Source organism: Pholis gunnellus (genome assembly GCF_910591455.1).
Source record: "Pholis gunnellus genome assembly, chromosome: 7".
Classification (NCBI taxonomy): Eukaryota; Metazoa; Chordata; class Actinopteri; order Perciformes; family Pholidae; genus Pholis; species Pholis gunnellus.
The window spans coordinates 6,347,777-6,365,171 of NC_136533.1; the positions used below are offsets into that span (position 1 = coordinate 6,347,777).

A 17,395-nucleotide genomic window follows, 5' to 3' on the forward strand; every position below is an offset into this window, starting at 1 on the left:
TTGAATATTGACATGAATAAAAAAAAAAACGGATGTAGAAATAATAACCATCAGCAATCTCAAGACACTTGGATCTACATTTGAAAGGGCCATTTCTGTCAATTATTTCACCAAGAAAGAGTTTCAGTTGGCATGTTACATATAAGATGTGCTCGGTTCAAAAACTTCACATCCTTTCCAATTCAAACTGGTTTCCGACCACTTCAGACGTGTCAGAAACAATTTTTACTGGCAGCGCGATGATATGGTGTCGCACACAGGCCCTGTGTGCAATTGCGGTCCTGTCACTTCCTTGCGAAGACGCACACCGTATGTGGCGGATCGCCCGTACAACGTGCGTCGCTGGAGGCAACGAGCTACAGTGTAGGACACGTCTCGTCAGAGCATCCGCAGAGCCTTCACACTGTGATTGGAGTCACTGTGCGATCTCAACACACCCTGAGTAACTGTAAGCTATGACCTAGATTTCTAGTGCTCACCGCTCAGCTAGACCAGTGTCAGTACGTTATGAAGCATATGGCCGCCGTTATCGGGAACATTATCTATTCGTCTCTGCCGTGAGAGCGGCGTTAAAACACATAAAACGCAACAGATCATCAAGACGACAAGCGTGGTGTTTCATAACGCCACACTCCTTACTGCTCACGTGGATTTCATGAAGTTATAGTTTACATCAATGTCACTGCACTTTAAATATATCAGTCAGCAGACTATTTTTTAGTTTATCTTGTATGCTGCAGAATGCCTAAATACACTCCTGCAGCTTTGTTCAGTATCTGATTTTTCTTTCTTTAAAGACGGCTAATAATCACATTTAAGTCTGTCACCTCATCATCACACCTTTTGATCAACCTGCCGTGGTAGATGAAATTCATCTCACCTCATTAAACACCTCAAACCACAGACCCCCCGCCGTCACAAAGGGATCTTCAAAACACATTCCCACACACCATTGTGACCTGCGTTGTCGCTTTCTTACCCTTTCCCTCAGGCAACGTATGTGTAGTTGCATATAAAGCACAGGCTTCAAGAGCCCCGCGCTTACAACTGTAACTCTAATTCATCACTCGCTGAGAAGAAAGAAATGAGCCGACGAAGAGATGCAGACAGCAATTTAAAAGCTTGAACAACAACTGCCCAGATTAAAAAAAGCATTGTGTTATGAGTTTTCTTCATATCCTGTGATGTTAGATACAGTTATCTGTCATAGACAAAATGAAAGATGACAGACTGAAGCCCTTATCAACAGCAGCTTGTTTATTACTATAAACACTACCGTCTCAGCAATGGAGCTCGCTATTATCATCCGGTTCTTTTTAGGACTTGTTTTGCAGAGATTTTCATGCAGAATTAAACACCATCACCAACAGAATAATGAACCAACTCAAAGCAGTGGGGGGAAATGTTACCGTAGATCACAAACAAAAGGGAGAAGAGAAAACAATGCTAATTTAATCAGACTTCACCAGTATTTCACATTTTCATAACCGCACGAGCCATGCCTCTCTCTTGTCATCTGCAGCCAGGTACCAGTCAGTGCCAGCAATGCCAGGGATCGGGAGCTGCCCAGTGTCGCCTCCCTGCCTGCCAAAGTGAATCTGGGGCTGGTGTTTGGGGAGGGGTACCATGCCAGCCAGGTTGCCCCACCAGCCTCGGCAAGCGAGGGCAGCGCCAGCCTCGAGGAGCCAGAGGAGGACGGGAGTCGCTCCCACCGCTCCCACTCTCCCGCCTCCAGCCACTGCAGCGCCACGTACACCAACCTGGGTAAGAACGAGTCATGCGAGACGATGTGTTGGCCTTAGACTTTTGTGTCATGAAGCTTTAAAGCACGTATATGAAACATAAAACCAACACGTGGTGATGCCGCAAAGTCTGCAAGCTTTCAGTGTTCAATGATGTTTCTTTTGCGTAGCATTGCTTTTCTGTGAATCTACTCACCACAAAGTGACAGCACGCTATAACTGCCATTACTTTATGCATTAACTGATTTTCACCTAGATTTTATGTTGTTATGCTTCCAAAATATGTAAGTTTCCTTCTGCAATTTATTTGCATAATATTTAATGTTCTCTTTTAGCTCAAAATATGCTCATAAAAATAGGTGAAGAGAAACATGCAAATGAGCTGCTGATGGTGCGCCACAATCCATCAAAGTAGAAAAAAAGAAGTCTGCAAACGGTATATTTTTCAAATTTGCATATGTTTTTTTTATAATGAATGGAATTTTATAAAACTTAAAACATATTTTTCAAGCATCAAATATGTCTCGGTGTGTTGTAACGGTAACTGGAGTCAGTGGATTGATACAACCAGAATCTGTCAGTCGTCACTTTTCTTCAGCATCAGCACACCTCCTCATGTGACAAGTCATAATTCATTCCATGTTAAACAGCTGGAGCTCTAACTCTTGACACATCTTGTCACATGAACGCAGCTTGTAACTCTGAATCTTATTATTTCAGCTTGAGGTAGAAACTTTTTGCCCGGAGGTTGGTTCTCCTGTTTGGTGGGGCTGCTTTGTGTCTCTGTTGGGCCCATTCTCATCAGGGCCATTTGTTGTTGTTTTTGGGGACATACGCAAGTGTACAGAGTGGATCGCTCACTCACATGATTCAACAGAACCCCTCATGTTTCCATTTATAACCTACTCTTTGTTATCTTCTCTGGCTTATTGCTTTTGTCTCTTTCTATTGTTTTGTTTCTGAAAAACATATTTGAGATGAGATGCGTTTGGGCTGCACTAATAACCACATTACAATAATATGACTGACCACAGAGCTGCTCTTAGTGTCATAAAAGCTTTTACCCTTATATTATATCTGAGACTAATTATTATAGTATCTTAGTTCTCTAATTATCCCTAATTGTCTAATCAGACATGTCAATGCTCAAATCCACTTTGAAAAAGGCATGAAAGTCTCTGAATTATTCACCAGCAGGCAATGAACTCATTTTCAGATTCCTCCTCTGCTCGTAGTGAACAAATCTAAAAGTAATCTTTAATGAAACTAATATTGTGTGATTTGCAGACATCTCCAAATGAGAAATCTGAACATTGGACAAAGGAGAGTGAAAGGATTTGACAGAGGGAGTTTCTGGATATTTCTTTTCATCGCTCCTTTATGTGCCATAAATCAGGCTATGAATGAACAAACTCCAAAAACCTTCAGAATATAGATAAGAATGAAACTGAGCGCTAAGTGCTGCTGAAGTGGAGATATCTGGCTAAGAGTATGAGAAATAACCTCATTTTGAGATATGTATTGTAAAGTTCCAAATAGTTCCATGTCCAAATGTCTTATTACGAATAATCTAACAATAAAGTCGTACATATTCAACCTTCGTAAATAGACAAGCAAGTTGTTCAAAAGATCATTTTCTCGTCAGTCTACAGTAACATGCTTAGTATCGCTGGAACCTACAAATTACGACCTTTTAATACACCTGAACACACCTCGCATTGAAACCCACGGAGTCCACTGTCAATAGGGAAACCACTGCATTCAGTTTTTAACATTTGCACTCACACTGACAAAAATCTATGTTCACTATATTTCACCAAGGACTATGGTCTCTTCGTCAAAATTGGCAGTAGTGTGGACGCTCAGTGTAAACGTAGTGTGGACATCTGTTCCTGTTACATTCGTTACTTGCATGTCGGCCGTGTCGGAAACATCCAGAGTAACAGAGGTGGGCTGGGAGAGAAGACAGGCCGCCATATTGGCTGAGACTGCAGCTCTGCTCCAAGCGACCTCAGACAGCAACAAGTGTATCATTCTAGTCCCCTGAACCAGAGGAATGGAACGAGCCTTCTTTCAGCCCTGTGTTGCCCTTTGCATTGTCAGTGTATCTGTCTTATAGCACAGAGCTCTTCGGTCATATCTTGATATTAATCCATATTCATTGTGTTATTTGTAACATGGCTATACGGAAATAAATAGTGTTTTGAAGTTAAACTTCCAATAAATATTAAACATGGCCAAAACATGGATATTGCCTTAGTGTATCTTTAAAAACGTTGTCATAAATATTGTATTTTAGCATATTTTCATCAAATTAGCAGTTTGCATTAAAGAGTAGAAGAAGACTAGGCAAGGATACAAATCTTATTTTTTCCTTTATTGCATCTTTATTAACTCTGGAATGGTAATAGAAATATGTTTCCTTACATTAGATTAATATTCTTTAGCTTCTTGCCTTTCAAAGGAATCCATAAATATGCATGTGAGCCTCATGGTTATGGATCTATTCCTGATTCATTGCAGGTTCGTGTCTGTGACCTCATTTGAAGCTAAAGATTGTTGTAGAAATAACGGTGAACGGGTTTTATTTGCTGGAAGGTAAAAGCTGTAGACTGAGTCTCACTCTCAATGCTTCTGGTAAACGACATGGACACGATGAGCTGCTTCAAACACCCTTCTGCTGTTTGAAGAACAGTGTTTCGAGAGGTTAAAAATAAAGATTTGGAAGAGAGACAGCGGTGTCGCAGATATTTCTTTCTTTCTTTTTGAAAGCAATGAATCCAAATGGCAAGAGAGACCATTTATTTTGCTTAATTCCTGAAGCTTTTTGTCTCAGCGGCTCATGTCAACAGACATAACCATAGAAAGAAATACAGAAAATATCTACATCAAATATCAAGCAGGCCCAAATCCACTCTGCGGTTTATATTCAACACCACGATGACAAAGTTCCTCTCTGACCGTTTCATCATTAGATGTTGTCAGCTGATCAGTATTACAGGTGGTGGAGCGACGAGCACGTTACGAGCAGGCCTTAAGAGGTATAGGCACGGCTGTCAAACATCGCTGGCCACTTCAACATGAAGCTCTCCGTGGGTGGGGAAAGGATGTTGCTGTGATCAAGTGGTGTGTGAGAGGAAATAGAAGCACAGAGTGGTGGGCAGTGATTGGGGAGTGTGGTTTTACTTTGGAGCGGATGCATTGCGGAGGTGCTTCGCTGTGTTCTGTTTGCTCATATCATTGTGTGAGCTTAAAACGGTGTGTGTGTTTCTTCATCAGAGACAAAGTGTTTGTTTGTGTTTATATGTCGATGTTGCACCACTTTTACAAGGGTATGTGCAAACTGCGTTGGTGTGTGTGTGTGTGTGTGTGTGTGTTTGTGAAGCTCAGACTGCACACTGGCTCTGTGGACGAATATATTGTGAATGTGTTAAACGCTCCCTGGATGACGCATGATGAGCTGCCCGCAGCCTGATTCTACTCCTCTACATGCTGCTCATAAGCAACGTGCACAGTAACATACAGTACAGTGTGATGCCCGCTTGAGGTTTCCTCTTCTATCTGGTCTACTTTACTTGTCACATTTGCAAAAAAGAGAACAGATTTGCCTCCGCTCTCTCTCTCTCTCTCTCTTTCTCTCTTTCTCTCTCTCTCTCTCTCTCTGCTGTCCACTTGCGGCTCCAGTGATCTGCGTTTCAGTGGAGAACCACCGTCACTTAGTGTCTCTGTTCACCGGCTATATACCCAGTACACTACACACACACACACACACACACACTTGTGTTTTAATCGGAGCATCCGGCGTTAGGAGGCAGAGCTCTCAGTGAGAAGTCTCCAGTGTTGGTGGGAGCGCTGAGCCTGCCTGTTGGCACCGGGCACACACTCTCAGGGATGAAGCAGGGGAAAACGTTTCAGTCTGCCTCCCCGCGCTGCTGCTGCACCGCGTTTCCCTAAAAACTTTTGAGTCATTAGTGGATTTGAGGTAGGCTTGTTTTTCCTCCTTATCTCTCAGTATTCGTATTTCTCTCTCTACTACCGTGTCCCTCCTGCTCACCCCCTTTTTTGCATTTCTTTTCCTCTGTCACTTCTCTCACTTTACCACCTCTAGCCACCCACTCCTCCCCTCTGTTCCTCTTTATTCTACCCAATTCCTGTATTACTGTCATCACTCTGCTACGGCAACAAGTTCCTTCATTTCCTTGCAAAGAAATGTTGGTGAATGCTGCTCTCTGGACTTGTGAATGCGTTGCCTTAATGTGGCATTTTCAAAGGTATTTAATATGGATTTTATACATCAATACATTTTTATTTCACTCTATGAGGAGATGACCTAAATAGCTAATTATTCTGTACCATTTGTGAATTGTGTACTTTAAGAGAATTCATGGATCCAATCCTGCCAGATAATGTGTGACGCATGTGTTGGCACCCAGACTAATGTTGAGGAAATAGAAGGCAGTAGCTAAAGAGTTGTTTTGGACACATGAGGCTCAGTGTTCGAGACGAGAAGAAAATGCAATTATCTATTTTTAATCCGGAACAGATTTTGGAGGGATTGGGACGCTCCGCTGTTTTATCTCCTGGAGATGAACACGGGTCAAACGCAGTTTAGTTGAACAGCAGTGTGTTTTGAATCTTTTGGGGGGTTTTACTCTCACCATTCATCGGTCACACTGTCATCTGTTGCATTGCTTGTTTGTTTAATTGAACATCAGGCACAGACAGGAAAGCAGGTTCCATTTTAAGGCTTTGAAAAAAGTGCGATGGCCATTTTTTCAATTTATTCTGACATTCCGATTTTGCCATTTCTTTTACACAAGTAATTGATCAACCCCAGAAATAACTGGCACATTAATCAATATTGTAAATGATACTTAGCAGATGATTAGCACTCCTTATTTCATCAAGTTGTTTGTTGATATGTTCGCATGAGTGATATGGGGGTTCAACCAGTCCATGCAGGTTGTTTCATCATCGCATTTATCCCGGTGTATTATGATTATGAAAAGTATTCTTGATTTTGACGATCACAGACTGAGTTAATCTTATGTAATGTAGTTAAATCACAGCCACATTGCTGCAATAGAAGACCTCTGCGACTGGACGAGGGAGACTTGTTGTTTCTTTGGATGGATTACTACAGATTGGTGGAGGAACACATTAAATAGAGCCTCCCCGTTCCAGGGAGGATTACCAAGACTCATTTACTTCATCCTGACTCTTTCTTAAGGCTTCTTTTGCTTTCTTAAGATGGTGGCAGTGTGTCGCACACGTGAGGACTCGCATCACTCATATCGTTTAACAAGAATTTTATCAGTAGCAGTCGGAGAAATGGTTTGTTCAAGCAGATGCCTTCACCGTGGGGACGGGAAAAGTGATTTGGCAAAAGATGTGACTCTGAAAGACATCATCTTAAAACACTCTGCAGCCTCTCGTCTGCGCTGTAGGGTTGTCTGTGACCTCGAGCACCCATTCAGTTAAAACGTACTGAATTCCCATCATGCACGCGGCACGGCTTTGCCCTTTTCAGGTACTTGTCTTTGACCCGTCTGCCTTTGTGGTCCTCCACTCCAGAGGACATAGAGGGAGTCTAATCAACCCCTCAACCCCCCCCCCAAATTCCCTCCCACCACAATCCCAGAAAAAATAAGGTCACTTGAAGCCAGTGATGAAAGTGCTCTCCATGCTGCCTCTTTAAGCCCCAGTGCACAACCGAGCTGCAGATTGAGTCGGGCAGCTGGATGGTTGGTGGGTACGACTTGTGCCCAGCTGTCCTGCTCTCTGGCTCCAATCTTCCTCAGGGCCACCAGATCCCTCACGTGCCGCAGCACACAACCTCAGCCTCCCATCTTCATGAGGGGCAGCCAGCCGGTGAATAAGATATGTGTCTTTATACATTTCTTATTCATCCAGTCATGACCTTTAAAGTCCTGAAACATTTGCTCTTTGTTTATACAATGAATGATTTTCTGCCCACAGGAAAAAGTTCAATCCAAAACCCTCATTTAACCCAACTTTAGCATCATAATATATAATTATAAGGTGATTGTGTTTTGAGATCGTGTAAAAGCTCAATCTGTCGTTACTTTCTACTGTCATATTCTATATTCTTATTATTACAATACACACTTTGTTGTCTTCCTTTCCCTCCAGGTCAGTCCAGAGCCAATATGATCCCACTGAAACAGCCACGAAACATCAAAGCATCCAACGACACCTTGGCCTCCATCGACCTGGACGGCCTTGACCAGCCAGCCTCTAAGGCCACACCACCACCACTACCTAAGAAGTCTGTACCGCGCTCCAGCACCGAACCCAGCCTGGCGGGCAAAGAGTCAGTCCAGGGAGGCCCGAGATCTCGGGCTGAGGCGAGACCTGGGGGCACCAACCTGAGCGTGGCCAACCCGATCTACGACTTGGACTCCACCTGGGAGACGGCGAGTCAAGACTCCTCTCACAGCTCCGAGCCTCATCGGGTCCACGACCACGAGAGCGGTGACTCCTTGGAGAGGCCGGCAGCTGCCAACAAGGGCCGCCCGGCCAACAGCGCGCCCTCTCTGGTAGCTCAACCTCCGTCCGCTGCAGCCACGACTGGCAGAGAGAGGAGGGCCTACCCAAGTACAGAGTCTCTGGCTGGAAGGGGCCGGACAACAGGTCGAGGTGCTGCTGCCGCTGCTGCTGCTGCTGGAGGCTCCAAACCGCAGAGACCGGCTCTGTACAGGGGGTTAGACAGCTGGGACGAGGTGGTGGGGAGGATCCGCGGGCTCCACACGGACACGCTGCGCAAACTGGCCACAAAGTGCGAGGACCGCTTCATGGCTGGTCAGAAGGATCACCTGGGATTCGGCACTGACAGCTGGTCCCACTTCAGGCTGACCACTGGGAAGCCCTGCTGTGAGGCGGGGGATGCTGTGTACTACACCGCCTCCTACGCCAAGGACCCACTGGTCAACTACGCCATCAAGGTGAGATGTCCGGCTCTGCTTATAGATCAGCCTTCAGATTGACTACTGCCATTGTCATGCACAGCACAACGCGAGTATAATGTTTAAACATGCTGGCTCTAGCCTGCAGGGCCCGGAGAGATGTAAAGTCCATAACGTTTACTGAAATGTAACTATATTCAGTCTACATTCAAGTTAAATCTAGTAAACACACCATGATGCACCTTTGACTTTCTGTGTCTGGTTTCTAGAAAACTTTAAACATATTTAATTCAGATGAACTACATGCAGCGTAGCTTCAGCGACACCTTGATAAAACTATTTGTCGATGTGGAGTAAATTAAGACGTTCTCTTACTCCAGCTTGTCCAGTGTGAGGATTTGCTTTTTTGTCTTTTATAAAATTGTGAACTGAATATCTTGGGTTGGACAAAGCGAGACATATGAAGATGTCACCTGAGGCTCTGTGGAATTGTATGCTTTTTTAAAAAACTCTTTCTTTTACATTTCACAGGCCTAATCAAAGAAATAATTAGCAGATTAATCAGTAATACAAATTAGTTGCAGTCCTAATGCAGATAACCTATGAAACCACTAGATTTTACGGAATAATGCGATTTTATTCCTTGAATTGGTATTGAGAGAAACTAATTTGGTTCTAATAATGTCTTCATGTCGTTCACTTTATGTTGAGTAATACTAAATCGCATTAATTGCATTGAATTACATGTAATTCATGAACATGTAAGCATGACATCCTCAGACTTTGTATGACCCTGAAACACTTTCAAATCAATGTATTTAAAGTTTTCAACCATCCAGATGGACTAAAACAAGTTTAGTTTGAATTCATTTGTATTTGTTTGTTTGTTGAGTCCTTGCTTTGCTTCCCCTGCATTTAGATGGAGTCTGGTGGTTGCCGTCCTTGCAGTAGATTTATTAAATCCTTTGAGTTTTTGTGTTCAGGAGTCTCCTCCCACTCCTTCAGCCCAAGTGGAGGAAGATGTTTGTGCAGAAATATTGGCACTTAAACTTTGAGCCCTCAGGGCACGGCCTTGTGAAACAAAACCTGTGTGTGCATGTGTTTGTTTTTGTTTTTCATTTAATTGCGTGAGGGTAGCAATTTTGTATGTGTCTTTGTGTGTGTGTGTGTGTGTATGTGTGTGTGTGTGTGTGTGGGAGGGGGGTCGGGGGCAGAGCTTGCCGGAAGATGATGCTCATGATGCTCATCCATAAATAACCAGGAGCAGCAGAACACAAGCAGGCCCAAGCTTCCCAATTAAACTTTCCCCAACTCACCATTTTAATGTGGCCCAGTTGTGCTACTGTCAACCGTAACCCTGTAACTCCTGCAAATGAGGTTTTACATGCTTTGATATTTTTAATGCAGCACAAATTATTCATAATCCACCTTGAGCATGTCTGCGTGAATTCTGGACTCTCAGAGGAATTCAGAGAGTGAGTCAGTGTGCTTTAAAAGCTTCGTAGTATCTCTGAAATGTCAGCGTTAAGGAAGCAAGAGGGAGCAACACATGAAACCTGGAGCTTTGTTACAAATAGCAATACTGCTGAGACAATATGGATCTTAACAGTGAAAAGTCTACAAATATGTCCTCAAAGAATGACTAGGAAGCAGCTGGAGTCTCAGAGCCAACAGGTCTAAACAGAGATCCAGTGAACACATTCCTAAAGAGTTACACGGATCACAATTTAATAAACTGTACATACATGATGTCAAAGAAACCACCGAGGTTCAAGCCGCCTTAATAGAAGTAAAATAGTGAAATGACTGAGGTAGCAATTGTTTTGGCTGATGTAATACTTGGAATGCGGTTCATAACGTTAAACTTGAATATGTAGGGGGAAAATGTCAAAAACATTTAAATTAGTTTGGACAAAACTAATGGTACATAGTAAAAAATAATAATAATAATAATAATTTAATAATGCTGTCATAATTATATTCTTACGTAAACATCACATTTTTACGTTAAAATTCAGTTTAGTATGAGGGAGAAAAAATCTAATTCACTATAATATTTTGCATGATTACATTTCTCTACCAGGTGTGCATTAGACACCACTCAGTGTGCTATAGAAACAAATACAATGCAGTGCCCCTCTGATGACATCAGACAAATGATGTCATCATTAACAATACAGGATACCAGAAATGATACTTCTTAACACTTAATTGATTTTTGTCCTCACTACTTTTTCTAAGTCTTAAGATCAAATTCAGTCATTTTATTTATTGAAATGTTTAGATTTTCTACCGTTCCACCAAGAAGATGTCGGTAACATGTCGTGACTTCTTTCCCTCCGCTGGTATTTCAGTGAATGGGAGCAGAGAGCGAATCCTCTCCGTCACTCGGCTCGTCTGTGCTGTGATCAAAGTGTAGCTGCAGAGGTTTAGGAGACAGAGACTCTCACTCGCTGCTTCTCTCCGCACTATATGTCATTAACACAAGTGTGCGAGAGGAACTCAGCGGAACAGAACACATCTTTGATCTCAGAGTTCTTGCTGATGTTGCGTAAGATTGCCGTTTGTTGAAAAGTCTCCTGCGGCCGCCATCAGGAGGCAATTTCAGTTTATTTCATTTCATCAAAATGTGGAGCAGTCTCTTAATAACATTTTCTACAAGATAAACATGTAAATGAACAAAGGTACAATCATCAGCTTTCATCATTTAAATGTTAATGACATTTCCAGCGTGTTATAGGAGAAGGCTGGCATTATTACGTAATCACTTTGGTCCTTGAAAGACCAAAAGCATCAACGTGTCAAGGGGCCAGCTAGCTCTCTTTTTCCACTCTTTTCACTTTGCATGCAAACAGCTGAGTGAAACCCGACAAATGTCTCCCGGCAGACCCTGTTTTAAAATGTGTGCTGGTATTGCGTCTTCCCCCAATCCACCCAACCTTTGAGCAAGGCTGTTCAGAGCAACTTCAAACACTTTTTACCTCCGACATGGTACGTAAAAGCCGCCATGCGACCTGGCTCTGGTAAAGTATTCCCCAGCGGCCCTCAGGTTGGCTCTCAGTGCTCTCAGACTTCAGTACTCCGTCTGTGGTCGCAAAACCCATTCATCCCTACTGAGGATGTCAATCCTTAAAACAGCTCCCAAATAAGAAGTAAAAAACAATGTTTTTAATTTGAATCATTTCCTGAAGCAGCTGGGCTCTGTACTTCTTAACAAACGTTACTCAGAGAGTAAATAGAGCATTTGTTGGGGACTATTTTTAGCCACGCATTAATACAATTTCTAGCAGCAGGACGGTGTGAGATTAACTCAAATTAAAGCACAGTGCCCATGTTCATGTTAATATAGATAAATGAAACGGCGTGGTTCATTTGAATGGTTCTTATACAACAATGGAGCTCTGTGACACAGAGGAAGAAGATATATTGGGCTTTTACACAGTGTATTTTCAATCCTTAATAAGCTTCATCCTAAAAAAGTAATGAAATATTGTCTTTCTTATCTCCAGATCTGTCGGAGCAAAGTGAAGGAGACCCAGCAGCAGTTCTTCCACAGCCTCGCAGTGAGACAGAGCCTGGCCGTGCACTTCAATATTCAGCAGGACTGTGGACACTTCCTGGCGGACGTCCCTGCCCGCCTGCTGCCCTGGGAAGTGGAAGAAGGTGAGGAGGAAGAGGAAGAGGAAGAGGATCAGGAGGATGTAGACGGGCTGAAGGAGAAAGAGAAAGAGATTAAGACTGAAAGCCAGGAGACGGCAAATGGTAAATTGGACGAAACCCGAACAGCAGGTCACATGAACACCGTTGGCCGCCTGAGGAGCCGAGTGGTGGTCATCACTCGCGAGGTGCCCTTCCAGACGGTGGCCGACTTTGTCCGAGAAGGCGCGGCACGACACACTCACAACCCGGAGCTTTATGAGCGTCAGGTCTGTCTCCTGCTGCTGCAGCTGTGCTCCGGCCTGGAGCACATGAAACCGTACCACGTGACCCACTGTGACCTGCGACTGGAAAACCTGCTGCTGGTCCACTGCCAACCTGGCAACCTGGACATTCTTGAGCCCAACAACAACAGCAACAGCAGCGGCGGCGGCGGTGGTTCCGGTGCGACCTCCGCCGGCGCTGCCGCCAACGCCACCTGCCCCGCCCGGCTCATCATCAGCAACTTCTCACAGGCGAAACAGAAGAGCACCCTCATGGCCGCCGACCCCGGTACGCTGCGCGACCAGTCGCGCCTGGCGCCGGAGATTGTCACAGCGACGCAGTACCGCAAGTGTGACGAGTTCCAGACGGGGATCCTCATCTACGAGACGCTGCACCGGCCCAACCCCTTCGAGGAGACGCCGGAGCTGAAGGAGCGGGAGTACACCTGGGCGGACCTGCCGCCGCTGCCCGTCAGATCGCTCTATTCGCAGGGCCTGCAGCAGCTGGCCCGGTTGCTGCTCACCGTCAACCCCTCTGAACGGATCCGCATGTCCGAGGCCCGGGCCTGCCTGCAGTGCCTGCTCTGGGGCCCCCGGGAGGACCTGTTCCAGGCACTGGGCTGCAGCAGCATGGGCCCCATGTCGGGGGCCACCACCAGCCAGCGCGAGGCCACCCTCCAGAACTGGCTGGACCTGAAGCGCACGCTGATGATGATCAAGTTCGCAGAGCGCTCGCTGGACGCGGCCTGCGGCGTGAGCCTGGAGGACTGGCTGTGCTGCCAGTATCTGGCTTTCGCCACCACGGACACCCTGAGCCGGGTGGTGCACATCCTGCAGCAGTCCCAGAACCAGAGCCAGCCACCAGCGCACGCAGCACCGAGCCAAACTCCAACGCACCAAGCGCACACCCTCCACCTGACTCAGGCACAGCCGCTCTGAGTTCCCTCCGGCCAGCTGTTGCCTTGGCAACGGATCCAACCCCCCCCCCCCCACCCCCCCGTGCAGCCCCTCTGCTGACGCTAATGTGTGATGTGTGCTAATAGTCAGCTTTGTTGTTGCAGTAGCCACAGGGCTTCACCGAAAACTCAACAGCTGGTTGTGCAAATGTCTGTTTTCCTTCATGAACAAGACGATCCACAGACTGAGACAAGCTGAAACATTACAGCATGTTACAGTCATCAATTCATTGCTCACTTCATCATGTGTTCAAAACACTCCACCAGTTCTACATTGAAGAGATTTTACCAAATGTGTGAGGGATTTTAAATTGTCATGTTTTTTTTTAAGCTAAATTCTGCATGAGTGCAGAGTTGTGATAGCTACAGATTAGAGATAGTTTCAATGGTCGCTGTCAAATGGAATACATTTCAGATTTTATTTTTTTTTATTTGTTACACATTAATATTCTAAAGAAAAGTTAGATTCCCTCAAAGTACTTTAAAAGGAAACTTTAGAAAGAGAAATGGAGATTTAACTGAACTATTCATTCGTCAAATAACACAGATTTGAAATATGTCAAGATGAAGGGAGGTCATATAAAATGAAGGGAATCGGGGAGAAGAAGAAAGTTCAAAAGAAACATTCTATCCATTGATGGATTGGTCTTCAAAATCTAATCACAGTGAGATATTTTTATTTCTTATCTTAGACTGATGCAAAAGTGAAATATGTTTGACCACTGAAGCCAAAGATCTGCCACAAATTGTCCACTTAGGCAGCTAGAGATACTTTCTTTTTTTTTTTACCAGAAATATGTATTATAGTTTATTACAAAACGCAGTCAGACATGAGTACATGGTTACAGTAACTAGATGTGTTGTTACTCCCAAAACTTGCACAGCAGACACTCTGTGAAATGTCAGTCTTTATGGTTTATTTAGTCTGGAGTTGAAATGAACAAACGTAGACTTAAAGCTCTTGTTTCATGCCGTGCTCAACACTTTGGACGAGGTAGGTGATGAACACTGAGGAGTTTTCAGAGGTTTTAGACGCTTTGGAGTTCAAACGGGGACACAACTGCCCCGCCTGTTGGTCTGGTTTCTTGTGGGAGCATGTGCAATGAGTATCGCTGTTTGTCATATCCGTTAGGTAACAGCGTATCCTCTCTTCCATTAGTTTTGTGGCACATAAACTGATTCACTTCAGTTCAAATTCTGCAAATTCAGAACCGGTTCGGTGTAGAGGGCTTCTCACAGTGGATGGGAGACGGGGATGTGTTCAGGCACTGCAAAAAGTTCTTTGTCCATAGTGTTGATTTTTTGTCACGTTGTTTTCGAACGGCTCCGCGTTCACGGATGACGTTTGCACATTCGGTCCGACCGTCGGCGCTCCTCAATGGAGGCCGAGAGCACGGTGACGCGGGAGAGACTGAGAACTGGATCTGGTTTGTTTTGCAGCACGTGTGGAATGTAAAAGTTTGCCTGGACTGTGACGGACATTTGGACCTGGTCTCGTGCGCTTTTTTCGGAGACGCACTCATCTTCCAGCTGAACCACTTCGTCTCACGCATGAACTCTTTGGACAATCATCCACAGCCTCCGAGAGAAACTCAGCCACTGAGACTCGCTCCCATCCCTCCCGCCTCGTTCGCCGTCCGCGTCGTTGTTCTCCGGCCATTAGGACGACAGGTGCTGCATTGCCGCTCGCCGCTCAACACGTTCATTCTGCTTTAATGAAATGAGCTCTGGGTTATTGGTCTGTACCTTCCAGCCTGGAGTCAGTGTCGCATGTACACAAGCCTCTGCTTCCTCGTAGAAATCAATACACATGGGTGTATTTGTTGTTATGATGATCAAACAAAACTTAACAGTGCTCTGTTTACTTCTGAGTAAAATGTCCCCTTGATATGCCTCCAGGCGGACGATGCTTTCAGACTGCGTTCTCAAGTTTACGTGATATTTGCTCTGGTTAACTGCAGCAGTTCAGCTTGTCACTGGGGGGGGGATGGGGAGGGGGAGGGGGGGTCCCTTTGGGATCAGGATACTGTGATCCTTTTACTGCAGACGTACAGTACTAGTAGCCTACGAGACGTTGTGGTCCATGGAGCGGAAAACAGAAAGAGACGAAGCAGGTGTGAGATTGTTGCTGCGTTTAAAGGCTTTGTGTGCGAAGGAATGTGTGTGGACAGCACTGGTGGCTGTCCTTGAATCTGGAGATTCAAGCCTTTATATAGTATACATAGTATAAATATATATAACCGTTATCTATTTTAATCCACACACTATTTTGTCGAGTACGGAGCACCTCTATTTCTGTCTTTAGAGATGTCTAAATGCCATTCATCCATTTCTAAAGCTTTACTCGACGTTCTTCGACCTCGGAGTAGTGACCTCTGTCCTGAACAAAGGATACGTGAAACACATCTCGTTCTTCAAGCAGCGCGGCGAATACACAGAACAATGTACAGTATTTTTACCCCTCTTGTAAAGGTATCTGCCTAGGAGATGAACCACTTTGAAAAGAGGCTGAAGGATGACTTTTGATCGCACCATTAAATTCATCAACTGTGCGGCCTGCAGCGAACACTGTTTGTTTGCTCCGTCTCTCTCTTTGCATTGTTAATTGCCACTGAACAGAAAAACCGAAGCTCTCTAAGGCTTTCTATTAATATGTGTACAGTCTGTATCCCGGCCTGCCACCATCTATTGTTGATCAAGTTAACCAACAGTAACAGAACAATAAATATATCTTTTTATATATATACTTTGTGCCATTGTGTTATTGCTGTTGTGCTGATTTAACCCTCCAGTTTATAATAACTCGACTGATTGCAAAAAGACGGAAGTGGATGAAAGATGTATGGCATTTCAGTCATGTTATAGTCTATTTCTCTGCTATGCTAGTCATTTGGTGTGTACTTGGGTAGATTATAAATAGTTTATGCAGTAAAACCTTTTGTTTCCAGTCATTCTGAGTCTGCACTGATGCTACAGATTTCATCAGTCCACTGATTTCAGCAAAATAGGAACCGTCGGCAAGCCCTGGGCTGATAATGAGCCTTTTAATTATTTACAATGACTAAAACTGGAAACATATGAATCTTCTCCGAGGTTTGTAACATCAACCAAAGAGCTCAAGAGGAACCTGCAGTCTTGAGTGTTTGAATAGGATTCTGAACTTCTTGTGTTTTTCTGCTGCCTGTGTATCTCAGAGGTTGTGAGCAGTGTGGGAGTCCAGAGAGTTATTTAGTTATTAATTCAATCTCAACTCTGTTTCTGTCTACATATATCATGGGTGTTTTTTTAGAATACTGGATTTAATGAAAGATACTCCGATTTAGTTATAATTCACAACAACAACCCCAAAGCACGTTATTGACCAGTAAAGTCAGGGGACTCTAATTGAGCATTTTAACAAAAGTCAGGGTATGTACGTCCAACTAAAACATGTTATTGACATTTTATCTGTTTTAATACAAAGCTGAGTGGCTGACAATGACAGCCAACATCACTACAGTAGCTCCACCACCAGATGGAGACACTCCAAAGGCAAAAGAAAACCCAGAATGCACCATTCTCCTGCTGTTATAAACTGTTCGTGTTAACTTTGACTCTCATTTTGAAGGACGAATGTGAGCGCAAAAATGTATCCAAGCGTCTACAGAGCCTCATGATGACAACGTTTAACCAGATGATGCTGTCTACACTGTCTTGACTCTATTACTCAGATTTAGTGTACTTCACGTTGCACGTCAGGGAAATACTTCAAGTGGATCAGACAGCTGTTGACAAACAGAGTCCTAATCCCATTATTCCTGCTCCTCCTGTTTGTTTTTCTGTCTTCATCCGTCATCCAGTGTCACAGCTGC

General features: G+C 44.3%; 1 protein-coding gene across 1 annotated transcript in view; it reads left to right on the plus strand.

The window, feature by feature from the left end:
* The window catches only part of peak1 (pseudopodium-enriched atypical kinase 1), an 85,836-nt gene extending 70,327 nt beyond the window's left edge, over positions 1 to 15,509 (plus strand). The window contains exons 5-7 of the mRNA XM_079162177.1: positions 1,523 to 1,764; positions 7,896 to 8,707; positions 12,178 to 15,509. Coding sequence (XP_079018303.1) covers positions 1,523 to 1,764; positions 7,896 to 8,707; positions 12,178 to 13,527 — 2,404 coding nt within the window. The 3' untranslated portion in view covers positions 13,528 to 15,509. The remainder of the gene's footprint in view (positions 1 to 1,522; positions 1,765 to 7,895; positions 8,708 to 12,177) is intronic.
* The last annotated feature ends 1,886 nt before the right edge of the window (positions 15,510 to 17,395 follow it).